We start from the raw sequence: 27,298 nt of genomic DNA, 5'->3' as shown, positions 1-27,298 counted from the left end.
ATTGGCAGTTTGCCGAAATGTCAATTAGTTGAAAAATGTCAATCTGCAAACCTAGGCTAGGTTAGGTTAGGTTAGGTGGTGCTTATTTACTTAGGACCGATCACCAGTTTACTTTTGGTGCAATCCCCAAGTAAGAAGCAAATCACATGATATCCTTTGACCACCTGATTTCATAACTAATAATTATTCATGGCACAAGCAAGTTTAAAAGCACCAATACCATGTGGAAATAAACATCAAATTGCTCGCGGCGAAGCAGTGCAGTGCCGTAGGCAATGCCTTAGGAAAGATTACAGGCAAAGGTAAGTCAAATATTTTTAGGTCAATCCTCGCCGGCCGAAGGGGAGGGGTACGGGTGCCGAACCCCTATAGTTTTTTTTCGCGATAGCTCCAAACACGCTGGCGATAGAGAGCTGAAACTTGGCATACCTGACCTTTAATTCAAGCCGGATTTTTGTACACCAACCGCATTTTCGGGTCAGGTCAGGCCACCGACCTATGACGTCATAAGTGAACCTCTGCACGGTCTTCAGATGTCGCAACTTCGCAACGCCCTCACGGCCAGAGGAGCTTTCACAGGGAAATGAAACTTGCAGGACCTAATATCCATTACGAGTCTCACAGCTTGTATATCTCAGATTTTCCTTAAGGTTATTTGAGGTCAGGTCATTTTCGTGACCTCGTTATAATGCATTATAAGTCAAGAAGAAAAATGAAAACTGCTATTCTGGCGCCGGGAACGACCTCTAACTATCTCAAGCCCACAGAATCGTGATTTGACGCACTCCTTGCAAGGTTAGATGCGTAACTTTTGCAATGTTGACCTTGCGTGACGTCATTTATGACGTCATCAAGGTCATATTAGTTTTTCGTCAATAACTCCCGATCAAATTGAGCGCTAGCGAGTCGGAAAAGCCACCAATGGACTCAAGAAGACCTGCCGAATCGAATGATATGCGACATGACCTCTTTCCACCAACTTCATGACCTGGGGGTGCTGACCTGACCGTGACCTGAGGTCAACACCCTAAGTTGACCTGACCCAAACAAAAATCATATCATTTGACGCGCCTAGGCAAGGCAAATACGATGCTGCCAAAATCGCGGCCCTGCGGCCCTTTGTGGCGAAGTTATTCGCCACAAACTGAACCGTATCTTGGGGCACTTGATCTGACCTCGGAGGTCACCGGTTGACGTAGGACCTTAAAATCAGGTATCAATCTCTGCGTCTCGTAACAGCGCACACGCTCGTTTTTTTTTTTCCGCGACGCGCCAGCTCCACCAGGGGCGAAACGACTAATAAGCATTTCGGCAAATTGGCATTTCGGCAAAAAGGCATGTCGGCAAATGGCATTTCGACTTTTTGACACGTCGGCAAAAAAAATGACATTCGGCGAAATGCATTCGGCAAAATGACATTCGGCAAATCGCCTTTCAGCAATTACCACCTCGGCCGGCGCGTACATATGTAGAAAACCAATAGGTCCGGTGTGGGCTAAATTGTTGTGTATCTGGCTTCAGGCCGAGGGCCTAAGGCTAGGTTAGGCTAGGTTAGGTTAGGTTAGGTTAGGTTAATTTCGGCTAATTGTCATTTCGGCAAATTGACATTTCGACTAATTGACTTTCGGTAAATTGACATTTCGACTAATTGACACTTCGGCAAATTTACATTTCGACTAATTAGCATTTCGGCAAATTAGCATTTCGGCGAATTGACATTTCGACTTATTGACTTTTCGGCAAATTGACATTTCGGCAAATTTACATTTCGACTAATTAGCATTTCGGCAAATTAGTATTTCGGCGAATTGACATTTCGACTAATTGACTTTTCGGCAAATTGACATTTCGGCAAATTGACATTTTCGACTTATTGCACGTCGGCAAAAAGGCATGTCGGCAAATTGCATTTCGACTTTTAGCACTTCGCCCTTTTGACACGTCGGCAAAAAGACACGTCGGCAAAATGCATTCGACATATTGACATTCGGCGAATAAGCATTCGGCAAAATGCAGTTCGGCAAATTGTCCTGTAACCGGAACGTCCGGTGGGTGTGTGATGACGCAGTCCTGACTAGGGGGGTGTGTCCCGTCTGGACTGAACGTGCCTTGGATCGTGTGACCAGTGGTGGAGGCGCGCCGAGTCAGCACTTTTAGCCTGTCATGTGTCGAAGTTCCAGGTCGAGCATGTCGGGTAAGAGGTCTTTATGTCACAATACTTTTCTTTGTTTTTATTTGTGAAAAACCTCATCTCTTATGCGTAGGGATAATCGGGCCCTGCAAACCCGCAACGGCGTGTTAGGAAGTTTGTGAAGTGAGTTAGCCAAGTAAACGTTGCTACCAACGTCTCTTTCTTATTTTTCCTATTGCAGTGCAACTGTTATATTTACTCCTAGTAATGCGCAGTGTTATATGCAAACGTCCTGCCTGGTTTACTTAACATCTCCTAAACATCGTGCAATTGCCGCGAGTTCATCTCATGCAAGTACTCGGGCGGTCTGCGTCGTAGACCCATGGCGCCTCGTTGCAGGGGCCGGGCCGGGCCGCCGCTCTCGGGGCCGTGCGGCGGAGCGGTCGGCTTACGTCAGGCTCAGCCGAGTGACGCCGGCGCCGGTTGGGTCCGCGTGACCCCGGCTGCCGTATATCCCGCTCGCTGGCAGGATGCCAAACTCGCCACCCGAGCTGGGGGAGGGAATGGCTCTGTCCACGGTCCATCAATCTGCGTTCTGCCGCGTGGGATAAGAAACTGAGGAGCCTCTTGTCTAATTTCACTTGTGATCCCACTCCCAGCGCCTGGTATTGAATGTTATTGTTTATATCCCGCCTTTTACGCGTTTTTTTTTTCGCATTTACCTTCAATACTGATTTGTTGACACAGCATATTCGTCGACCCGAATGTGCTGTGTAACCCGTCTCAATATTCTGATTTGTTTTAGTTTGATACCTATATGCACTATGTAGGTAGCCAGCTGGGCTGATATTCATTGCCGTAAAGCTTTCTGCGATTTTGACCTGCGGTGGCAGCACCCTTGAACTCGGCTGCCGGCGCACTCAACTCCAGCCACCCGGCCGCTGCCTCAATGTTGATGTTGACCGGGGGCCCGCCGGGTGCCGACCAAGGCCACGGGGCCGTCGCTGTCGTTAGGGGAGATGTATTTTGATTCGATATTTCTATTCGAGGTGCGCAGCCGACACCGCAGTTAGGCCGGGGGTGTGTCTAGGGAGCTAGGGCCTCGCGGACCATTGTTGATGTTTATCGGAGACTTTGAGCGACGATCATACGAGCGCGGTGCGGAGGTGATGGATTGTCTCGGCGCCGGGCGGCCGGGCCTCCTCAGGGAACGGGCTATGGAGCCTGCTGTGCACAGGGAATGGTAAACAGTGCACGGAAAGCGTCACACGGTGCACTGCGCTGCCTGCGGGGTGAGAAAGGCGAACGCCCCTACGGAGCCTCCTTTTGTCCCCGACATCAGCCCACTTTGACCGAGCCTTACAGATACTAGCTGACTGCATCGCGGGCTTTGCATAATGTCCTGGCTAGCGCATCCCGTCTGTATCACAGAACCGAAGTACCACCCGAACCGAAGTTCATGACCGAAGTACCGCGCCACCTGGCGTGCGGCCGGGTCGGTGGCGCCGGCTCGGCCACACACGCCTGAGGCCAGCCACCTCCTGACTGGGCCAGCCAAGGTCGGTCGCCCGCCGCCGCCGCCGCCGCCGCCGCCGTCGCCGTCACCACCATCTGTCTACCTGTATGGGAATGCCCGCCGCGACTGAAGGCCCGCCGCTGTTTGGTTCACCTTCTGGTGGCCCGGTCCGGGGCGGAATTCGAGCCAGGCCGGGCGGGCTAGCGGACGTGGAGCGGGCTCGGCCCGAAGAGATGATGTAATCGTTACGCGACGGAGAGTGGACGACTCGGTGTTGTGATTGGGTGGACGGGCAGATAGAGCGCTGGTCAGTTTCGGTTATCTGCCGCTGGGAGGCGCTGAGGTTCTGTTGTTGGTGCATGGTGGTGCCCGGGGCTCACGGGGGTCGGCATAACATGAACATCACATGATGCCCCACGTCCACCCAAGGGAGGCCTCTGACCGAGAGGGACGAGAACATTTTGAGTGCAAGTCTTGCATCAAGCGGCAAGGCATTGGCCAATCGAGATAAAAACAAATTGAAAACTTCACCCCTCTCCTTTGCACACATTGTCACAAACGCGCACACACATGCAAGTCTCGCTGTAACACGGCAGTGGCGGCAGTGGCAGCAGCGGACAACACACGCGTGATCGGTGACAGAACGGGGCCTCACATACCGGTCTAAGCGCTGACAACTGCGCACTTGGCTCAGGCGCCGGCCCGCGCCTCCGCCCATAGACGAGAGAGGTCTGCCTTTTTATGGGTCAGTTGGTGTCGCCAACCGGCCTAGCGTGGCCTCGATGTAGTATGGTTTTGTATGTGTCACTGACGAGCTGTAGTCGGCCATGGAGATCCCTGGCTTGACCTGACCTTACCTGACCTGACCTGACCTGACTTGACCTGACCTAATATTGGGAAGATACGAGAATAGAGCGTTGGCAGCGTGCAGGATGGGCATGGGTAATAAAAAGTATGAAGAATCGTGCTGCGCTACTCTGCTACGTTTATATACTAATGTGTAAACCCAGACCTCATTTATGGCAAAAGAACACAGCAGTAGTCAAACATCGTTTTTAGTGAAGCGCAAAAGGTCTCTGGCTATTTTCGGCTCGAAACGAAGGCGCTTCTTTCATACTGCGTTCGGGATAAAAGCGCCTGTACTTACCCCGTGTGTCTTCGCTTCCTATTTATATTCTCGCCTTTATTCACGCATGTGTGCCCTCCATTTATGACGCTGCCCCGGGTCGTATGTGTGTGATCCTAGCATTGGCCTGCGCTCGCCCCCGTGTGACCCCGTGTTCTCCCCTGTCGCCAGGTTTGACTTCACGCGTACCCCGGTGCTGGCCACCGGTCACCCAAACGGCCGCGTCCGCCTCTGGAGTCTGGAGACGGGCAGCTTGATGCTGGAGTTGATGGACCACCGCGGTGCCGTCAGGGACATCCAGTTCGCCCCTGACGACTCGCTCCGACTGGTGTCCGCGTCGGCGGACAAAACCCTCAAGGTAGGACCAGACGCGGTTATACTCTGCTTAAACCGTTCCCGTCCACTTGCAAAATTGAGAGGGGGTCCCCTCCTACAGTTCCCGAAATTGACTTTCGTTTCTTGCAGTTAGCTGAACGCACAAAAACAAATTAAACGGCTTTTTATTAAGTAAAGTTTTTCAAGTCGCATAACATAGCATAAGGAGGCGATGTCTGATGACTTTAATTAGAAGACAACATTGAAAGCAGCTAAGCCCTCCCCGCAGCTTCTCCAATGCCTCTGATTCGTCAGTGCTCCCGTCGTAATACATTGCGTCAGTTGGGCTGGTTTTGACGTGCAATCAATCTATTTGGAGAAGCAAATCTGCGGTATTTCATGCTCAAAGCCCTAAATTTTACGGAAATCCCTCGTAAATTGGCTTTATGCATTACAATTCCCTGCTCTGGTCCACAAAATCCCTGAACCACAATAAAATGAATTGAAGAAAGGCGTGCATTTGTAAAAAGTCGTTTCCGATGTCATGGCTGGCCTTCGTTATCCAACGATAAAAGGCACTGTACCGAACCCTCCTGTACCGAACCCTCCTGCACCGAACCCTCCTGTACCCCATCCCTACATCGCCCCGAGGCGGGGGGCGGGGCGTTATCTGGACCCCGTGACGAGCAATGGCGCAGCGGCGGCGTTCACTAACGCGACGTGGTGCGGCACGTGCCACGTGCCATAACACCGCCGGCTGCCGGTCTTCCCACCGCTGTTAGTTCGAAGTCACATGGCCCAACGTCCGCGAACGTTCAACTGCGCTGTCGTGGGGAGAAAGGTTGCATGGCCCGGGGCTCGCTCGCTGGCGCCGTGAGGTGCCTCTGTCTGGCCTCCGGTGCTGCGAAGATCTGGATATTTCCGGTATGAGCCGGCCGGCGGCACCTCGGGTCCGGCGAGTGGGAGGAGGGGAGGAGAGATGGGGAGAGGAGGGACACTGGCAGGCACAGGTGTTATGAACATTCTTGGCGAACTCGTGTCTCTGTTATCGTTTCTCAAGTGCTTCTCGTTGGCATTTGGCGGGTTTAGCGTTTGCGAGTTTGTACTTTGTAGGTTTGGTGAAAATAACCGTCTATGTGATTGCGAATAATATAGTTATTACTTCTTGCGTTATGCGTGGTTAGATGTTTTCCGGAGTCGTGAGCTGCCAATCTATTGGCCGTCATGCTTGTTGGTATCAGCTCTGCTTGGTTATTTTATCCATTCCTCGGGACGTTTTCGAGATAGGCTCAGACGCGGTACATCATATCATTTGCAGCTTATTCGGCTAGCGCAGTATTTGTACACACTCCCACATATGTCTACACCCGATGGACACCTCTCCTCCCCCAGCTTCTCCCATCTTCCCCTCACCTCACCTCTCTGTTCTCCCGGCAGGCGTGGGACCTCACCGATGACGGTAACATGTTCAAGACGCTGTCCGACTGCCGCTCGCCTGTGCTCCGCTGCTCGTGGCGCCCCGACGGCAAACAGCTGGTGGCCTGCGGGCAGAGCAAGCTGGTGAGCATGTGGAAGGGAAGGGTGGATGGATGGGTAAAGGAGGCGAGGTTTGGTGGGTGGTGGTAGTGGTATGTACGCGCAGGTAACTTAATTGATTATGGAAAAATAGATGTATGCTTGTTAGTCGTTTACGGTCAACGCGAGTGCTTTGATTTAGGAAGGCTGTGTGATTTTTATAGTGTGCTGAATGTATTGTGGGTACTGTGTAGTGCGTGGGTACTGGGTCTGCGTGATCAGTTCTAAGGCCGATGTTTGGCTAACGTTCATTCTCTCATTGAAGAGGCTCTCACTGAGAGTGCCATTGTGCACGTAAGTGCGGGGTGTGAAGAGGCGGCCACTCGAATGTTGCGAATGTTACGTGCTTTTGTTATCAGTTGTTCCGGGTGATGTGATGACGTTATGAGCTCTGTGACGTAGCCTGTATCACTTTGAGGGCCTGACAGCCACTGTTGGTTATGTGCAGCTGGTGAGGGTTCGGCGACATGAGACCAGACAATTTTCAAGGAAGAGTGGGAAACGGGTTTCGATATTCCGACATTTCGACATCGACGCCTTATAGATTTAACGGTGCTGGGCAAGGTCAAATTTCCCGTCAGGGTGTACCCGTTCCGTAAGACCCGTTCCATGCATCTATTGTTCTGTTCCAGCTCTACGTGTTCGATATGGTGGATTACAAGCGACAGATGGTGCTGGAGGGCCACTACAACGAGGTGACGTCATGCTCTTTCACCTGCGACGGCAGCCTCATAGTTTCCTCCTCGCACGACACGCGCGCCATCGTGTGGGACGCAGAGACAGGTGAGCTTACAACTCTGGCCGCCAGAGCGCAGGTCGGCCGAGCCTGCCTTGGGCCGAGCCGCGTTCTCCGCTATTTATGGCATTGTCCTTGGACGAGCGGCATGTCTGCGAACTGTGAGGGGAGGGTGGGTGTTCTGCGCAGTTCGTATGGATGATATGGTGTGGTGTGTGGTTCATGAGGATTGTACGATGGCATTCCTTTCTCGAGGCGCACACTAAGGCCACGGTATTTGAGACTTGATGCGATTTTATATCGATAAATGTCATTCAAGCGCAGATGAAATGGGAACGTTTTAGGCATTTAGGTTATCTAGATTCTGGAAATTCGCAGCTTTCACATAACTCAGAAGGGACGTTACCATAATCATGATAATTGTAGTATCGTGCGTGACGAATTTAACAGTACCTAGGATCGGTAACTTTAACGGGTTTTTGAAACGGGCTATTCGGTGAAGTTAAAACGTTAATTCTGTTCTTAGTTTGCGTGAATGAATTGTATGATTGCTTGTGTGTGTACTGTGTTGTCGCTTTTTCACATATGTGTCGTTTTGGGGCGGTTCCTTGGAACCCAGGGTATTCGAGACACCCTATTCGTATGAGTTTCCTTTCAGACCTGCGGTGGCTTGAGGCGCCTCGGCAGGACCTGATGGTAATACTCTAACTCATCTACTGTCTGTCTGTCTGTCTCTCTGTCTTTTTCTGCGGTGTTGACCGCCAATCAGTCGGACTGACCGACACGATAATACTGTAATGTGACTGCTAATGGTGTTTCACGGAAGCAAGATTTTGAAAGCGCTTCGGTTAGCATAAATATGTTGAATTCAAGAAGCCGCGGCAATAAAATGCTAATGCGTATTCATTATTCAGTATCATTCTAAAATATTGAACGATATATCTTAATTTCGCCATCGCTTAATCTGTTGTGTCGTTCTGCTATTTTGCAGCAATTAGTTGCTTCATCTTTTTTCATTTCGTCCGAAATTATCAAGTTCAATACGTATTCTGCGAGTTATTATTTCTGCTCATTCACACTATCCCCTGACTCACTTCAACTCCGAGTAACTCCCTTCCGACTCTGACCCGCCGAGTGCGCACCTCCCCACTCACACTGTCCGCTCCCACAGGCAAACCGCTGCGGACGCTGTTCCACCTGAACCCTCCCCCGCGGCTCATCTTCGCCGCCGGAGAGAACGGGGCCTGGGTCAAGGCGGCTGCCATGTCTAGGGCCATGTGCCAGACGGCCACAGTCTGCGAGGACGGGTGAGTGACTCCTCTGCTGCGACCTGACCTGACCTGACCCGACCGTGTGGCAGTCGGGGTGCTGCTGTGGTCTTCCGACCTACCGGTAGGGCTGTGTATTGCTGGTTATTATTTGATACTAATGGTTCGAAGATGCAAGAGAAGTCTAGCTATAATGGAAGCTAACGATCGATAAGTTGCTTCATTTTATTTGATGCACGTCCGTTGTAGGACTTCAATAGATTCGTGAGATAATGTTTACAATATATAAGCTTCTAGACGTCCGATCAACACGGGACAAACACGTATTATCTTTCCTTGCATAACATATTTAAAAATTCATGTTACGTGCCTTATTTATAAGCTCATGTCTGTGACCTCCCATCATACCCCAACGTGACCATCGCTGACCTCGCTGACCCCTCTCTGACCCCACTGACCCCTCGCTGACTCCACTGACCCCACTGACCCCTCGCTGACCTCTGACCCGCCCGCAGCCTGGTGCGGTTCTGGCACCCGTGGCAGAGCTGGGAGGAGCCGGCGCTCTCTGTTCCCGTCCCTCGCTCCAGTGAGGAGGAGATTCCCACCTCCTGTGCTTACAACGCAGCAGGCACGGTCATCGCCGTTGGGTGAGTGGATGACCGGATGGTGGGCGTGGAGTAGAAAAGATGTTAGAATTTTGTGTCGGCCGGGCTTACAATACTGCCTGGCAGCTTTTTGGATGGGGTATGCTACAAATGATACGCTCAAAAACAAAAAGATTGGTGAGCTGTTTTGTCTGCAAATAGGTGTCTGGTGCGAAGAAACTTATATAGATTTGGGAATAACTTCAAAGTGATTTAAACTGAAAGAAACTACTCTGCTTGAACAAAGCCAACCTAATCCTAGCCATCATCATGAGTGATATTTTCTACGAGCGTAATCGAAACCCTCACTAGCCGTAGTGTCTCTCGCTCAATATGTTCACCGATCAATCGTTCAACTCGCCGTTCATTGTGTCTGTCGTAGACCCTGACCTCCCTCCCCCTCCCCACTCCTTCGACAGCACGAGCCGGGGCGCGGTAACGTTCCTCACCGTACCCAAGTACATTCCTCCCCTGAGCCACCTGGCGCGCCGAGCAGTGCGCCGGGTCACCTCAGGTAGGCAGGTGGAACAGCTCCCTTTGCCCGGTGCCGTGCGAGGCTTCCTCTGCTACGCGCACTGAACGGCTGTGATCACGGCGCAGAGGAGCGAGGGTCCGCAGGATGGCGTGTGTATGTATATACGGATGTGTGGTTCTTGGTGTGACGTCAGAAATGTCGTGTGTGACGTCCGATATGCGTTGTGACGTCGGCTGGTGCCGTGTCGAATGGCGCGCTGTGTACGGTGTGTAATTGTATTCCATGGTGCGGAGCGGGCGTGGGTCGGAGCTGTTGGCTGGTTGTCGGCCCGGCAGTGTTGCACTGTTGCACAGTACAGTTGTTCTGTCGCGGTACCCGGTGCGTTGTGCAATAGGAGGCGCCGCGCGGCGGCTGCGGTCCGACCGTCACTGTTCGGGGGCTGGTCACCGGCGCTGACCGGCGCTCTCCGACACACAGAACCTGAGCAGGGAGCCGCTGGTCGCCACAGCCGGAGACGCGGCCTGCGTGCGGACGCGTCGGAGAGGTGCCTTTCGTCCTCCCTCCTTCCTTCCCTCCGCCCGAGTTTTCGCTAGCTGTATCGTGTATTGTCGGGCGAGTTTGGCGGCGCTACGGAGAGAGATTGGTCGCGCCGCTGCACTTTTGTCGTTTGTTGTATTATAGAACTATATTGGAACTGGAAATGTTTTACGCTGGACTGAGAGTTTGTTGCAATAAACTAAGTCACCTTTTCCATGGTGTGGTATGTCGGGGCCCCTTTTATTTGCCCATGCATAGGTATGGCATGTTTAACGAGTGATAAATCCTAAGACGTAACTATTCGGTGGCCGTAAAGGGGACTTGTGGTCGTGGTTCCCTTCAAGACCCAATCAGCTTTAATTTTATTGATAATAAAGCATTGAATCGTGTATCACAAAAAGCGAGCTCATGAAAACGTACAGTCTTCGGCGATACCAGACTTAAAAAGAGCAATGAAAGTGCACAATGGCAACAAAACTGATAGACTGATAAGCAGCATGACCTTTCCGACCCGACCGTCACTCAGTTGACCTTAATACTAGGCCACTGCGGCCCTGCCGACTGGACCAGCTGCTGCCATCTGGTGCCTGGTCCCACAACCGCCGCTGGCACCGGCGCAGGCGAGCCCTAGGAAGAACTAATAGGTTTCAGATGCAGCCCACAGAGATTTGACTTCCATGGGGCGGCAGACGGAGCTCCCGATACACAGGCTCTGAAAGTAGAGCGTGCCAGGTATAAATGGCTATGCACAGCCCTTGATAGTGAGGTCACAGGTTATGAGGTAACATTAATGGTTACACACACATCCCTTGGTAGTGAGGATAAGGGCTAACTCAGACTAAAGACTTAGCATTTACGCTTACCTAGAGTGACCTGCGTTTACTAGAGTTCATGAGGCGCTGAACGGCTCCGGTACCTACCAGGGACCTTGAGAGAGATGGTGCGACGACGTCCACTGTCAGTCAGGCCCAAGTCTGTCTCAAGCAGGGCACTCAGGACGGTCTGGCAGTTTTCTGGTGATGAAGTTAGGAAGAGGATGTACAATTTCCGACAGGTCGCTGCCAGCCTGCAGCAGGTGAGACCAAAACAGAATATGGTGAGCCGATCGAGATACAGGTCACAACTCACAGGCACAGGTCACAGACACATACATGAACATCTGAGTAGTCTATCAAACAGTCAACACGCACCGATACTCGCCGGCCGACTGACCTGCTGACCGCTGCCACCTCCGACGGAGTCAGGGCAGGTATATCCGTCACGGGCCGGGGGTCTCTGAGAGTTAGCGCGTACAGCCGACGGTAGCCGTGGAGGGCTTCTAGTGCAACGTCTGAGGTGGCGCCAGCTACGTCCAAAGTAACGGTACTTAACTTGGGAAAGGCAGCCAGAATACGGCTCAGGGCTTCCGGTGTCACGGACGGTGACTCTGCAAAACACGTACAGAAACAGAGAGGTGCTAAATGACAGTGAATTTAATTCGAAACAGTTAAAAGTTGAAGATTGATGAGAGACAAACACACAAAGACAAGCACTTATGTGTCCCGACCAAGCACATTCCGTTTAGTCTTTCAATTATCATGCACCAAAGCAATGTCATCAAGGTTCGTCGAACTCTAATCACCGCAGAGCTGATCTTCAATGGAGTAATGGACAGTTTATCCGTGATGGCGCTGCTAACCATGTATGCTCAAGTCGGTAACTCTGCTGCGTTTCCGGCCCGAAAGAACAGTCAGCTGGTCCAGGAGTGCGTCGGTTGCCAGCCGTACACAGACATTCAGTTCCTCAAACCAGTGAAGGCACGGTGGCTTCGTCATTCCTGATCCTGCAGAGGAAGCCGAAGGGCAGTCAGTATCCAGCAGAGAAGCAGCGTCAGTACGAGTATCTAACTAATGCAGGAGTAGCGTCAGTATCCATCTAAAACAGGAACAGAGTCAGTAACCGAGAAAAGTTAGTATCTCATGCAGAAACATCGTCAGACTCGAGCACAGGAGCCGTCAGTATCTCAGCATTAAGCATGGCATGAGTGGCCAGGCAGCGCACCTTTTCTCACCAGTGATGAGCAGTCTTTTCAGTGACTGCGGCAGCAGCCGCAGCCACTTGCCGGAGCTGTCCACGGGTGGGCTCAGATCGAGCAGCTCCAGAACCTTCAGCGGCTCCAGCAGCGCCTCCAGCTGCTCGTCGCTGATGCCGGCCGGCAGCGTCAGCTCACGCAGACTGGAGGCGTTGGCGAGCGCCAGCCGGCGCAGGGCAGGGACACTCAGTTTGAAGCCGCACAGGTTGGCTTTCTCCAGAGCGTGGCAGGCTCCCGCTGGAATACAACACCGTCGTCAGTAAACTAGTGGTCTCACGTGGGCAGGGGTATAGGAAATAGAAGGTGACTGCTCGAATACAACACTGCATGTGCAGTGTGTCATGAATGAGTACGTGGTAGTCACTCACCGACCAGTCGGAGGTCGGTGTTGGTCTGGGCGGTCGGCGCCTTCAGCTGGGTCAGCTTGGGCAGCTCCCTGGCCATCACCACCAGCTGGAGAGAGGTGGCCGGCGCAGGGGCGAAACCCCGCGACAGCCGGACGGCACGCTCACGCCGACAGTCGTCGACGATCTCGTCGATGACCAGCCGCCAACTCTGACAGACTGTCGGCAGTGTCGGAAAGGAAATGAACAAGAGACGCGCTACCTTTTGACATCATGGCTGGTGCACTCAGGGCATAAAGAGTGTCGAACTCTACACCGTACCCTTGATGAACCCTGGACCAGACTAATCACAATCACATACTTACTTGAGACCTTTTGAAGAGCTGAGAAACACCACGACATGCATAACGCCAGAGGGTATCCATAGTAATAACTGTATCGTATTCGTGACCATGGCTTACGCAGGTTGATCATAATTCGTATCGTGAACCACAAAGTTCGCCAGTCGTCACGTCAAAACGCTCACCCCGTCTGGCGCGGAACATTTCCCAGCAGTCCATCATGCTCAGCACCAGCTTCAGCAGTTCCAAACACAGGTCATAAATGGTGGCCTCGCTCCGAGCTGACTCCCGTAAGTCACCCCCAACCGGCACCGTCTCCTCAGCCCCCGCTGCAGCATGGGTCCTCACGAGGTCACGAGAATCGATGTCGCCACACTTGCTGGAAGCGTTGGCCGGCAGCGCCACATCCCCATCGTCACTGGAGGAAGATGAAACATCAGCGTGACGTCAGGTGATGACATCATGGATCGCATATCTCTACAGGCACCCAGTGAGACTCCTACATACGGAAACCCTGCTATCGCATGGATCGCATATCTCTACTACAGGCACTCAGTGACATTCCGACAGACGGAAACCCCGCTGCCGCTGTTGCCCTGTCGCCCCTGCTGTCCCTGTCAACTCAACCAGCTGCTGACCATCACCCCTTCTGCCTGTGCCCCCTGTTCTCCATCACCCCTGCTCCCTTCCCTCTCACCCTTTCTGTCTCTCCATGTCCTCTTGCTCCTGCAGACGGTCGAATGAAGCCACGATTTTGAACACCTGAAACCGTTGGTAATGAGATGAGAGGAAGCGAGGGAGAAATTGGGCTATGTCGACCACCAAATGGTGCGCCGCAAGCAGCAACTGCTCCAATCCCGTTGCCGTTGGCACGGAAGAGCAACGGCGCAAGAGACAGGCCAACTAGTCGCTAAAACGGCTACCCTCGGAGGATTATGCTGCTACGGATACGAAGCTGCACTAGAGTGTTGGCTGGGTAGGTGGACGGTCAGCTTGAATCGAAAGTAATTGCGAATGACGATGGGTTTTGTCTTGTGTTAACCCGCGACCCGTTGGGGGGGGGGGGCAAAGGGCCCCCTGTGGTTTTTCGGAGATAACTCAGAAACGGCTGCGAATTTCGACTTGGACCTTTAAGTACATCTCTGGACATCAGTTATACACAACCCTTGAAAAAATTAGGTCCCAGGTCATCTCAGGTCACGAGCTATAGAGGTCAAACTGAGGTCATGTTCGGCGATTTTCCGTCGAAAAAGTTTTTCACGGAGAAAATCGCGGAAAATCAGGGTTTCAACTTAGCGACTCAAAAACTTGACCGTAGGTATAAAAGGTATGACGAACAAAATGGCTATCTCGAAATTTCCAAAACATCAAACAAAATCTTCTTTCTAGCGTTAACCCGCGCCCGGGTGGACCTCTCAGTTTCAGCCAACTTCACCATGGTGGTGGTGGTGGGGGGGGGGGGTCCTTTTTGGCCATAGCCCATAACACATTATCTCGGAAAGTAAGCAAGCTAGAAAGACGCCGTAAAAAGCATTAGATAGCTCGCTATAAGATCTTTCAGAATTACGTAGGTCATTTTTCGATCAGGTCATCACTGAGATCACTAGAGGTCACCAAAATTAACCCGCGCCCCGTAGGGGGGGGGGGCGAAACGGCCCCCTGTCCTTTTCCGTCGATATCTCCTAAACGGCTGGAGATATCGCCACCAAACTTTCAGGACTCCTCCGGAAATCAATTTTACACATTGCGATCAAAAATTTTTCCAGAGGCTATGATAGGTTAGCCACAAATGACGTCAGAATGACGTCATGTTCTGCCATATTCGACCGAAAAAAGACCTTCGTGAGAAGAGCTCTCAGGCCTACAGCTTTGAAGATACAGAAAAATGATCAAGTTATAAAAGGTGTAGAATTGACAGAACTACAAAACTGCTATCTCGGATTCTTGAAATTTTTGAGTCTCGACCCCAAAAATCAAAAATGCATTGTTTTTACATATATATTAGCCAAACAATAAAAAAATGAGTTTCGAAAAAACGGAATATATAAGATAGTACCAACCGTCTTCTATCTATATAACAAATTTCAGATTGATACCTTGTTTTTTGGCAAAGTTATAGCGTAAAAACTTTCAAAAGTGATTACGTCAAATTTTCAAACTCAATTTTTGGCAATTCTAGACCTCGTAGAGCAAAACAAAGACCACCATTAGACTCCCCGTGACCAGCTGCATCGAATCGATACCCATTTTATGCAAAAATATCAACTTTGAAATTTGACCTATTTTGACCTGACCTTGACCTGACCTTTACCAAAACGTGACCTAGGCTGGCCCAAAAGGCTGCCTAACCCACATAATCGCATTTGTCATGTAAAATGGACAATAAACCATGTATCACGCGACACTTTCATATTGTGACCCCCAGTGACCTGACCTCTGTGACCTGACCTGGGCCCAATCTTACCAATGCCGTAAATAGGATTTGGCAGCACTGGCTGGAGTTTACGGCACTGATATCAAATATATCCTTTTTATTTACATCCAGCTAATCTTGTCCAATGATTTTGATAGCGTTAATGGTTATGGAATGTTGCCTAAACCAATGAATTAGTGAATGTGGACTAGTTCTGAATGTTACCAAATGCCGTGAATGCGCATTCACTGCATTTGATAAGATTGGGCCCTGGTATCAGTGATCTCTGATAGCGAAGTATGTGTTTGACGAACGATGTGCCATCGATGGTTTCCAATAAATTACCAATTTGCTCGATTTCACAACACATTTCTTGAAATGCCTGTGAACGGTGAAAATCTGACCTTTGACCTGCCCTGTGACGTCATCGGTTTGACCTAGGTCAATGAAATTTGGTCACAAGGTAGTTCTTCGGTGGGGCTATCGAACGCCGTTTGAATTTTGAAAATCGGCCGTTAAATTTCCGAGATCTTGGGGGGGGCGAAACGTCCCCCCCCCCCTACGGGTGGTAGGGTCCGCCGGTAGCCCTACGGGGCGCGGGTTAAGGTTATCGCGACTTTTTGTTCCCGATTCTGACAACTTTTCACAAAGCGGCGCATAAGTCGGGAACCAATAGAGCTACAACGCCGCGGAAAAGCGTCTTCAATAGCTCTTTCAAAGGCCTTTCTGAGCATTGATCTCATATTCGACCCAAGGTCAACGGTTTAGCCTCCAGAGGGCAATAACTAAAATCGAACGTTACTGTGGAAAATGTTTTTCTCTAATAACTTAACTTTTGATTCCAAGCTTGTATGTATTACACTGATTTTACCGGCATCGCGTTTACCTCGTCGAGACGTGTCAAATGAGCTATAGGATCTAACTAGTTATGAACCTTAGTTGACCTGGAAGGGTCAGCTTGAAAATTTGACCTCAAATCAAGGTCAGAGAAAACGTCATGCTGCATATCATTGGTTTTGTGTTGTTGAGCTGAACACATTCATGGTGTTTTAAGCGCTCTAGCATGTTTCTCTAAAGTAACATATTGTCAAAAGAAAAAACGTTAGTTACGTTCATGACCTGACATGACCCATAAAAGGATTCACAGGTGCAATTTTCCTATCCAGTGTGTGATATTCACATGCGTTCTGATCTTTGAGCGTGTCTCCGTCTCCGACGAAAGTTAACCCGCGCCCCGCTAGAGGGAGCAGAATCTGCCCCCCCCCCCGCCTCCCGTTTTTCGCCAATAACTTCTAAACGCGTTACGCTTCAGTACTTTATCATACATCAATTTGACACATTCCCTGAAAATTTGAGCGAAATCCGTCGGAAGTGCTTTTTGATAAAATAACGTTTAAGTGGTGTCACGTTACGACCTTTTCGCCTCATAAACGGCAAAACTTCAAACGCCGCCTAACATCTTCATTTTTTAAAGAAATCAAGACGTAACAAAAAGCCAAGGTTATACGTGATTCAACTTTGTCTATCAAATGGCTATCTCTGTTTTTTGAAAATTTTGGATTTTGGCCCAATTTTTTCTTCAAAAACTGACTTTTGGGAAAATCATTATACAATCCAAAATTTTGAGTATATCGAAAAACCGGATTAAATGTCAGAGAAGTGGTCTATGACTATGTGCACCTACATACCAATTTTTAGAAGAATCGGTTCAAAAATGTGGGAGTTATTCAAACTTTTATGACGTCACGATACACAACATTTTTGAAAATGATTTTTTGGACGTTCTAGACCTCGTACGGAAACAAAAATAGCACCATTCGATTCGGCATAAAAAACTGCGTCAGTTAGACACCTTTTTAGGTCTTAACAACCAACCTCAAAATTTGACCTCACTTGACCTGACCTTGACCTGGCCTCGACCTGAAATTCATCCAAATGTGGTCCATATCACTTATTGAGTGTGCCTATTGAATTATATGAATAAAATGACCCATAAAACATGTGTCGCACATGCCCTTTCTATATTTCGTTTTTGGTGACCTAACCTGACCTTGACCTTTGCATGATATTGTACCAGCAACGAATATTGTCTTGGTAGCCTAAGAACACGTTTTGGGCAATCAGTCTCAGTCCATTCTTCGGTAACTACGGTGCAAGGCCGATACTGTAGAAACTTGCGTTTTGTAGGTACCTAGGTACCCTTGACCTGACCTTGACCTGACCTCTGACCTACCTATTTAACAAAAAAATCGGCTCTTAAGATCATCCTTGATGAGAGCTTTCGATTGCCGTTTTCCCGTCTTTCTACGAACATCGGTTCAGAAGTTAGACAAGGGGCAGAATCTGCCCCCCCCCCCCCCCCCCAGCAGCACGCGTATGGCTGAATAGCCCAGCGGGGCGCGGGTTAACTAACTTGCGCCCCGTAGGGCTATCGGTGGACCCTACCACCCGTAGGGGGAGCGTTTCGCCCCCCCCCCTAAGATTTCGGAAATGTAACAGACGATTTTCAAAATTCATACGGCGTTCGATAGGATTCCAGGACAAAAAGTCAAAAGACAAAATGTCAAAAGACAAAAAGTCAAATGCAAAAAGTCAAAATGGATAAAAGTCAAATGGAAAAAAAGTCAAATGAATAAAAGTCAAAACGGATAAAAGTCAAAAGACAAAAAGTCAAATGGCAAAAAGTCAAAACGTCCAAAAGTCAAAAATGCAAAAAGTCAAATGGCAAAAAGTCAAAATGGCGAAAAGTCAAAAACGCAAAAAGTCAAAAGCAAAAAGTCAAATGGCGAAAAGTCAAAATGGCAAAAAGTCAAAAACGCAAAAAGTCAAAAGCAAAAAGTCAAATGGCAAAAAGTCAAAATTGCGAAATGTCAAAAACGAAAAAAGTCAAAAGCAAAAAAGTCAAATGGCAAAAAGTCAAAATGCCGAAAAGTCAAAAACGCAAAAAGTCAAAAGCAAAAAGTCAAATGGCAAAAAGTCAAAAAACGCGAAAAGTCAAAAGACAAAAAGTGAAAAAACGGCAAAAAGTCAAAATGATAAAAATCAAATGGAAAAAGTCAAATAAGAAAAAGTCAAAAGTAAAAAGTCATATATCTAAAAAACCATAAGACAAAAAGTCAAATGATCAATGTCAAAATTCCTTAAAGTCAAAAACCATAAGCCAAAAGCAAAAAGTCAAAACCGCAAAAGGCCAAATTAATAAAAGTCAAATGGAAACAAGTCAAAAATCAAATATGTAGAAAGTCAAAAGAAAAAAGTCAAATATTAATAATTTGTATTGTCTTATTGTAAAACGAAACAAAAAAAAAATAAACCTTAGTCAAAGCCACTTGAAGTGAAAACGGTTAAATTCAAATGGAAATAAGATAAACAAGACATAGTCAAAAGTCAAGAGTCGTCAAGAGAGTCCAGGGCCTCCTCTCAGGGGCGACACTTTCCGAAAATTATTGGTATTAGGGCTCTAATGTAAATTTTTGCCAATTCAAAGCGATTCTTTCCACGCAACGCCATAGGCATAATGTTAAATTTCCAAAATTATTGTTAGAGCTCGGGCCCTACCATGCCTATACAAAACGACACCCATGCCTCCTCTAACATGTTAACTGCGGGAGCTGCAGCCCCCGCAGTCATCCTCCAAACTGGTCACTGAGGGGTACCTTAGTCATTTTTTAGTCTTAGACGTTTTTGGTAGGGGTTACCTTAGTCATTGCCCGTGATCGGGCCCCCCAGTCAAAGCTGCTTAGAGGAGGCACTGCTTTTCACCCTCTCCCATGGGGGAGGGGCTGCCGCCGCCCGGTGCTCCGCGCACCACGGACGCCACGCGAGCGCTGCTGGCGCGGCGGCGCGCACTGCTCGGCCCGCGCGCCGAGTATACGCGCGTACTCACATGTTCCTTACAACTTCAGTGGGTAGGGTACGTTGCGCTGTATAATATTTCTCAAAAGATGAAAAGATCGATGCTTCGACTTTTACCTTTTGACTTTTTATTTCAGACTTTGACTTCGACTTTTCTGTTTTATACTTTTTTCATTTTTTGACTTTTGCCCGTTTTGACTTTTTGCTTTTGACTTTTTGTCTTTTGACTTTATTCCGTTTTGACTTTTTTGTCTTTTGACTTTTACTCGTTTTGACTTTTTGTCTTTTGACTTTTTTCCGTTTTGACTTTTATCCTTTTGACATTTTGCATTTTTGACTTTTTGACTTTTGACTTTTACACGTTTTGACTTTTTGCTTTTGACTTTTTGTCTTTTGACTTTTTTCCGTTTTGACTTTTATCCTTTTGACTTTTTCATTTTTGACTTTTTGCATTTTTGACTTTTTGTCATTTGACTTTTTGCGTTTTTGACTTTTGCACATTTTGACTTTTTGCTTTTGACTTTTTGTCTTTTGACTTTATTCCTTTTGACTTTTTGTCCGGTTACCGTTCGATAGCCCCACCAGGGCTCTCGGATTGACATCGGTCCAATCGATGACGCCACAGGTCAGGTCAAAAGTCGCATTTTGACCGTTTACAGGCATTTCAAGAAATGTGTTGTGAAATCGAGTAAATTCGTCAAACATATATTTTGCTATCTGAGGTCATTGATACCATGTCAGCCGTCAGGTCACAGCTAGGTCAGATCACTCAGGGTCGCAATATGAAAGTGTCGTGTCATACATGTTGTGTGTTCCATTTTACATGAAAAATGCGATTATGTGGGTCAGGCAGCCTTTGGGGCCAGTTTGGGTTATGTTCTGGTGAAGGTCAGGTCAAGGTCAGGTCAAATTAGGTCAAATTTCAAAGTTGATATTTTTGCATAAACTGGGTATTGATTCGATGCAGCTCGTCACGGGGAGTCTAATGATGGTCTTTGTTTGGCGCTACGTTGTCTATAATTGCAATTTGACGTCACCAATTTTGAACAGTTTTTTTCGCTATAACTTGGCCAAAAAAGGAGATATCGATCTGAAATTTGGTATGTGGATAGACGACGGTAGTTACTATCATATATTCCGTTTTTTAATTTAAAAAACGTTTGAGATTTTTTTTTTGCTATTATATCTAAAAGAAAAATCGATCGTTTTTATTATCCAAAAATTCTATTTATATCATTTCCATTTTCGTATCATATTACAGCACAAAATATGTCAAAAAAAAAATTCGATCTATCAATCAACCAGATTCACAAAAAAAAAACATTCATTTTTACATTCATTTACATTGTGATTAAATTCATTTTTAATCACAATGTGTAAAATGGATGCCTAGAGGGGTCCTGAGAGTTCGGTGGCGATATCTGCAGCCGTTTAGGAGATATCTACGGAAACGGACAGGAGGAGGGGCCGTTTCGAGGGGAGGGGCCGTTTAGCCGGGCCCTTTCCTGACAGCCTTACCCTCGTCTCGATCGTTGGCAGTTTGCCCACGGTGCACACCACGGCGCAACCACCACACCAGTTCTGACCCAGCACTGTGCCGGTCGCTGCGTCCCGCCGGTGCTGTTTGCTGAGCTCTCTGATAAGTGGCTCTTGTGTCAATGCGAAACGCTGCACTTATGTCTCATATCAGCACCGTGGCACGGCACGATGCTCCAAGACTTCCTGTCCAAACTGATAAAGGACTGGTCAATAAACAGTTGATGGCAATGATAAGCAGTGCACAGTGCACACCGTAGGATCAGAACGGTCTACCCTCATGCCGGACATATTGGTTTTCACCTGGCGAGTCCACCCCTCTCCGTTTTGCTTTAAGTGCTTCCGGAAAGAAGCACTTTTGCTTTTAAAGCTTGCTGGCCGGCACGACAACGAGCAAATGGTGCACGATTTCAATGTCTCAGATCAACTGGTGACGTGTTAGGTCGGTTCAATTGCGGCATGGCGGCTGCTCGCATTTTGATTTTTGGCAGCTCGCCAACAATGGTCGCACTTCACAGACCGCAGCGAGATTTTATACATCGCGTGTTCATGTCCGAGTCGAATGGTACGGAGAGAAAATCACTCTGCAGCGGGTGCCGGCTTACTGTGGCATCCCCGGAAATGAGGTGGCGGACGGAAGGGAAGAAGCCGACCTCTAGGTACTAAAGGAAGAAAAGGTGCCAGCTCGCGGCGGGCGTTCTCGTGACAACGGATGCCGTGCACACAACCAGGACGGTCACACTCGCAACGGCGTGGCGCGGGACATGGCCGAACTCCTTCATACGGCGAATCTGGGGAACCACGAATCTCGAGCTGAGGCCTCTTGCACCAAAATCCTCTTGCACCAATGCTTGGATTATTTTGCATCGTATACCCAGTCCAAGTCTCAAATGTAACAATTTGCGTGCAAAATTTAGCAAGCACATGTAGGATTATGTATTGGGCTATTGCAAACAAATTTACCACCGTCAGATTAGTTTATTCTGAAACCGGTTTTTCGATTTTACTTAGCTAGGTAGTTTGGTGCAAGAGGCCTCTGGTCTCCGGCGTGGACAGAAATGAGGCGGTGAATGTTCACCGGTTGCGGGCCGGTTAACTGGACGATGGCCAGCCAGTAGGTACCTATAGGTATCAGGTATACCTGATCGATCGCATCGGTCGTCTTCCTGCGAGGTCCTAACTGGACGTGTGCTGCCTCCTGCCGAAGGTGCGGTGCGTCGTTTGAAAGAAGGTGTGCTGTGAAAGGTGTGCTGCTATGCACCCGAAGGTGTGCTGGGCTGTTCACGGTGTCCGTTGTCTGAGCCTGGCAGGGCTGCGTAAGGCTGCTCGGCAATAGGTAGGTACCTATGTATAGGTAGGCACAGGTCTCACGGGTTTTAGCGGTAGGTTTTACACCTATAAAATTTAGTGTACTTCAGGCTATATCTTCATCGTCTTAAGCTTTGAAGTGTTGAAGATGCGATCGACTTGTTGGTTTACAAGCCGGCCATGATCGTGTAAAATGGCTTCATCGTAGGTCGATTAGTTTCTGTGATATAACCGGAAATGTAAAAGTGCAAAACCTACCGTACCCAAGGCCCTATATACCAACATTGACCCTGCATTTGACCAACATTGACACTGACCCTGGCGCAACGGGCCGCGGCTTCATGAGTGTCATCTGGAGTCCTGGACCATTTGGATGAAGGGCTCGTAAAGTAGCAGAAAAAATCAGCAGAGCGCTTAGGTATGTTTTATTCCGCAAAAAAAAGACAGTTCCCATCCCATATCAGAATCCGTTCCAGCCGTACATCTAGCATCACTATTCACCTAATCAAAACTCGAACTCTCCTTATTATAGGTAAAGCTGAGCACCTTTTAACCACCGAGTTTTGAACACTAAATACTGATTGATGATTATTTTTTTGAATATTTATTATTGGTGCGTCAGTTGCTGGTTGCATGAGTATTGAGTAAATGACCAGGCGCGCACACAGGATTTTTGAATGGGGGGGGGGGCACGACCTGCGAAGTGGGCCCCCCATGCCGAAGGCCCCCCCCCAAAAGCGTTATGGCCTATATGTGCTTTTATTTCGGTTAACTTGAGGCTTCAGCTTTTGCCAAGGCATAGTAAAACAATTATTTCGGGACCTGTTTAATTTCCAAACATTTACGTTTTACGCTGGTACGTTTTATTCAATTGCGATTCAAAGTCGGTAAATATAATTATTTTCACGTAAAACATTCAATTAATAAACAAGTAGTTGCAAGGTCCTCAGAAATCGACCCCGGGCAGCGCCTGGCTGCCGGCCAGCCGACCGGCCTCGGCTGGCTAGAAACAAGGGCCGGTCACTTATTGCCCCGAATGTGTATAGGAGCGGGGACAACACTCCCTTTTCACGTAGGTATAATCGCATCTTTATGTAGGCATATCGAGAACATGTATGATTGATGGCTGTGATGAGCATTGTTAGTACAGTTATATTTACATCATTTTCACTATAATCAGGCATATTGACATGAAAAGTCATTACAACTGATACCGGATGCGAGATCACAAACCAGAGATCCAGCGTTCTAACTAGTAAATTCAATGTTCAACCGACAAATCAAATCAACAGAACTATGTACGACGTACGTCGATTCCCAGGATTTTGCCCAGGAGGGGGTCACCTGCTCTCGAAGGGGCCCGCGAGTCCCCCGGGGGCCCGGGGTCAGCCCAGGCAGGGACGTATCCAGGACCTTTCGATGAGAGGGGGCACAGTCGGTCCGGTCCCACTTGCAGACGGGCCTCTCTAAAACGGTCTTAGCCCTGGGAAAATGTGGAAAATTGGCAGGTAAAAATGTGATTTTTGCCCGATGAGTGTGCTTAATATGCACGGTATTTTACGAGCGAGCAAAGCGAGCGAGTTCCTCAGAGTCTCAGTCACCGGTGTTTGGTGCGCTCAGAGGTGCAGGTGAAAGGTCGTCAGATGCGCTGGTGTGGGGTCCTAACAGCCGCCGTTGCGGGGCCTTAGGGCTTAGAGACACTGGTGGAGCCATCATTGGCATGTGTGTGGCCCTGAAAGTGGCCTGAAAGTGGCCCTTCATTGACCGGCAAAGGATATTCAGAGGCTAGGCTGATAAGAGGCCCTCAGAGTCAATGGTACGTGGCCGTCAGAGGCGTTAGCGTAGGGCCCTCAGAAAATGTGGAAAGGGGTCCTCAGAGCCGCCGATGTAAGCCTTTAAGAGGCACTGGTGTAGGGCCCTTAGAGACGGCTGAGGGGCCTCTCAGGTGCCGTTGTGTGGGGGCCCTCAGAAACGCTGGTGTGGGCCGAGTGGGGCTATCACAGACGGGTGTGGGGCCATTGCAGCTGATCCCTTATTGGCCGGCAAGGGCCCTCAGAGGCCGGCAAGGTCTCTCAGAAACCGGCATTGGGCCTTTCTGGAGACAAGTGTGGCTACATAGGACTTAGGAGGCCATGAGGTGTTCTCACAAGCCCTGTGGTCATGTGGTGTCATTCCGAGTTGAGGGGCGGCCAGCGCGGACCCTCTGCCACCAATTGGCGCCGCAGGGCCCCTCGGGTCCGAGGGAACACTAAACTCGAGAACAGGCACGTGCCCCTTGCTCCTTGGCTATGCCACTGACTCCAAGTGATCAGGAGTCCCTTAGATAACCAGGGGCCGGCAAGGTTTCTCAGGGCCGTTATTGCCAAGCCGCTATTGACGTCAGGTAAGAGCCCTTTGACACCAGCTGAGGGCCCTTTCAGGCCTTTTGAGGGCCGTTTAGCGTCAGTTAAGGGCCCTTTGAGGCCTTTTGATGGCCGCTTGACGCCAGCTGTGGACCGTTGGACTCCAGCTGAGGACCGTTTGAGGTCCTCTGATTTTCATTTGACGCCAGCTGAGGGCCCTCTGACACCAGCTGAGGGCCCTCTGACACCAGCTAAGGGTCCTCTAGGCTCTAAGGCCTAAGGAGGGCCGTTTGCCGCCAGCTCAGGGCGTGCTGACATCAGCTGGGGGCCCTCTGACGCCAGCTCAGGGTCCTTTGACGCCCAACCCGCGACCGCCTTGGGGGGGTCGGATCCGACCCCCCCCCCCTCCGTTTTTCTTGAATAACTCATGAACCGCTTGCGCTATCAACTTGAAACTTCGCATACCTTCTCCCCCATCAATTTGACGTCTCCTGTGCAATTTTTAAGAAAAACTTTTCAAAAATTTCTGAGATATATCGATTTTAGTGATGTAACTACATGGCGTTTTCAGTCAAAAAATGGTAAATGTTTAAAAAATCGCCAAAAATCGAGGTTTTAAGCACATTGCAAATTAAGGACATGAAAAGACGCAGCTCAACGAGTTCTTTAAAATGGCTATCTCGGATTTTCCATAAAATGCGTTTTTCATCCCTAAAAATTCAAAAAACTATATTTTTTGGAAAACAGCTAATAAAATCCAAAATTTTGAGAATTTCCAAAAAAACGGAATATATGTTATAGAGCTCTATTAGAACATTAGACGTCCCAAATTTCAACTTTCTATCTTGATTTTTGACCCCCAAATTGTAAAAAGTAGCTCCAACATGCATAGGGCATGGTGACGTCATAAGCATTTTCGCGAATTAGGGGCACTTCTGAACATCGCATGTAAAACAAAATGGCACCACTAGATTCCTGGGACAAAGCTCGTCTAGAAAAGTGCATTTTTATGTCAAAAATAAAAAGTTGAAAAAGTGACCTTTTTTCTCAGCCCTCGTTTAGTATAAACGATTTTTTATGCTTTCAATGCACACTTATCACCAGCACAGTGACTTGGGGTCACATATAACCATTACCATCGGATTTGGCGTGAAAAATAAGCCATAAAACATGTGTTGCACGCCCATGTAGCAGAAAGTGAAAACCGTGACCTTTCGTGACCTGACCTGACCTTGACCCGTACTTAGTATGACCCCTATACGCACATGGTACCTTCACTAGGTCTTTGAGGTCATTTGTGGTGAGTTTCGAGCAGCAGCTATCGATTCCGCTGTCCGTAAGCCTAATCATGCAAAACCCCTGAATTTGACCTTTGACCTGACCTTGACCCGAAAGTTGACCTCAATCTTAACCCTCGCCCGTAAACGGCGATCTGCCACCTTCGCCCATGCAGGGGGGGTTGGTGCGACCCCCCCCCCCCCTTGGCGTTTGAAAACGGAGCGTCGTAGAGCTTAGCGGAAAAGACCAACGGATTGCTCTCGCCGAGATCTCGCGATTGGTGGTATATTTTTTGGTCCTAGGTCAACATTTGACCTACTTTTGACCGGTCAAAGGTCAAATTTTCGGAAAAATAGACTTTTTTCAACTTTCCGCGGCGATTGCGGCAAAACGGTGGGAGATATCGACTTGAAACCTTCACTATCGTGTTCCTTGATCAATTCTCTATCGTTTGGTATGTATTTCGTTTCCCTAGCTCTAAAAATGGCGCGTTGGTAGCGCCGGAAGTCGGCAAGGTCACAGTCGGCGGCAGAAATTCGAAAAATCAAAATTTAAATTTTTGAAATCTGATTGTATTTTTGGATTTGGAAGGTCCATTTGCTCCCTATAGAAGCTAATATTGCTGCATTTTCCCATTGAGGTGACAAGAATTAGCAAAATAGTGGTTCGGGCGCTTTTCAAAAATAGTACCGGACGCTGTTCCTCTTGTGACGTCATAGCTCCGTGACCTGACCTGACCCGGTAAAGTTTCTTATACCATATGATAGCCAATACTTGCCCCAACATGCATGGGAAGTTTCATCACGATCCATCAACCGATGTCCGTACCACCGGCAGGAAACCTCGGGCGTTGGCACTCAGTTTGTGAAAATCCGGCCGGAGGCTGTTCCTTTTGTGACGTCATAACTCCGTGACCTGACATGACCCGGTCAAATTTTTTTTATCAAAAGATGCGCAAGGTTTGCCCCATAAGGTACCCAAAATTTGGCGGCGCTGCGCGCCGCCGTTTTTGCACTATTTCCGAAAAACCTCAGGGGGGGGGGTTGCACCAACCCCCCCCCCCCTACATGGGCGAGGGTTAAAATCTTAAGAGTGCTTTGGGAAGGTCTCGTAGAGACCTTTCGAACGCCGCCTCGCGGGGCTCGATACGACCATTGGTTCTCGAGATAACAGGGGGGGGGGGTCGGATCCGACCCCCCCCCCAGGCTGATGTGGGTACGGAAATAGCCCAGGCGGTGCCGGGTTAAGGCCTTCTGAGGTCCGTTTGATGTCAGCTGAGGGCCCTTTGAGGCAATCTGAGGGCCCTTGGAGGCCATCTGTGATCTGAGGGCCCTTCACACCAGATGAGGGCCATTTGACGCTAAATGAGGGCCATTCGAGACCATCTAGGGGCCCTGTGACACCACCTGAGGGCCTTTTGAGGCGTTTTGAGGGCCATTGAAACTTAACCACATTCACATTGGCTGCGCTACTGGGTATTTTATGAA

General features: G+C 48.9%; 2 protein-coding genes across 7 annotated transcripts in view; one reads left to right on the top strand and one right to left on the bottom strand.

Moving 5' to 3' along the window:
* The window catches only part of LOC122369232 (WD repeat and SOCS box-containing protein 1-like), a 40,052-nt gene extending 29,517 nt beyond the window's left edge, over positions 1-10,535 (top strand). For both annotated transcript variants that reach the window (XM_043343803.1, XM_043343804.1), the window contains 6 exons: positions 4,945-5,131; positions 6,526-6,648; positions 7,296-7,446; positions 8,571-8,706; positions 9,183-9,314; positions 9,731-10,535. In XM_043343803.1, coding sequence (XP_043199738.1) covers positions 4,945-5,131; positions 6,526-6,648; positions 7,296-7,446; positions 8,571-8,706; positions 9,183-9,314; positions 9,731-9,890 — 889 coding nt within the window. In that variant the 3' untranslated portion in view covers positions 9,891-10,535. The remainder of the gene's footprint in view (positions 1-4,944; positions 5,132-6,525; positions 6,649-7,295; positions 7,447-8,570; positions 8,707-9,182; positions 9,315-9,730) is intronic.
* Positions 10,536-10,673: 138 nt separating this feature from the next.
* LOC122369231 lies at positions 10,674-21,357 on the bottom strand. Of its 5 annotated transcripts, XM_043343800.1 has the most exons (9): positions 20,866-21,357; positions 13,777-13,841; positions 13,265-13,497; positions 12,763-12,957; positions 12,374-12,631; positions 12,002-12,145; positions 11,536-11,749; positions 11,244-11,389; positions 10,674-11,035 (listed from the first exon to the last, which is right to left on the bottom strand). In XM_043343800.1, the coding sequence occupies exons 2-9, from the start codon at positions 13,791-13,793 to the stop codon at positions 10,971-10,973; spliced, it is 1,272 nt and encodes a 423-aa protein (XP_043199735.1). In that variant the 5' UTR covers positions 13,794-13,841; positions 20,866-21,357; the 3' UTR covers positions 10,674-10,970. The 5 variants fall into 5 exon arrangements, 4 of the variants coding, with proteins under 4 accessions (XP_043199735.1, XP_043199734.1, XP_043199736.1 ...); XR_006254377.1 differs by lacking the exon at positions 20,866-21,357 and having other exon boundaries at positions 12,364-12,631; positions 13,777-13,963; XM_043343799.1 differs by lacking the exon at positions 20,866-21,357 and having other exon boundaries at positions 10,674-10,950; positions 13,777-14,174.
* Positions 21,358-27,298: the final 5,941 nt, after the last annotated feature.

The sequence above is a fragment of the Amphibalanus amphitrite genome, unplaced genomic scaffold (genome assembly GCF_019059575.1).
Source record: "Amphibalanus amphitrite isolate SeventyFive unplaced genomic scaffold, NRLGWU_Aamphi_draft 001018F_arrow, whole genome shotgun sequence".
In the NCBI taxonomy this organism is placed as follows: domain Eukaryota; kingdom Metazoa; phylum Arthropoda; class Thecostraca; order Balanomorpha; family Balanidae; genus Amphibalanus; species Amphibalanus amphitrite.
This window is presented reverse-complemented; position numbering and strand designations above follow the sequence as displayed.

What these genes read in the sequence shown, in the direction of transcription:
- LOC122369231 (XM_043343799.1), bottom strand. An exon ending in GAAAAGACTGCTCATCACTG is followed by an intron (nt 12,146 to 12,373) that starts GTGAGAAAAGGT and finishes CTTCCTCTGCAG; the next exon opens with GATCAGGAATGACGAAGCCA. An exon ending in CATCTCTCTCAAGGTCCCTG is followed by an intron (nt 10,951 to 11,243) that starts GTAGGTACCGGA and finishes AGTTCTTCCTAG; the next exon opens with GGCTCGCCTGCGCCGGTGCC.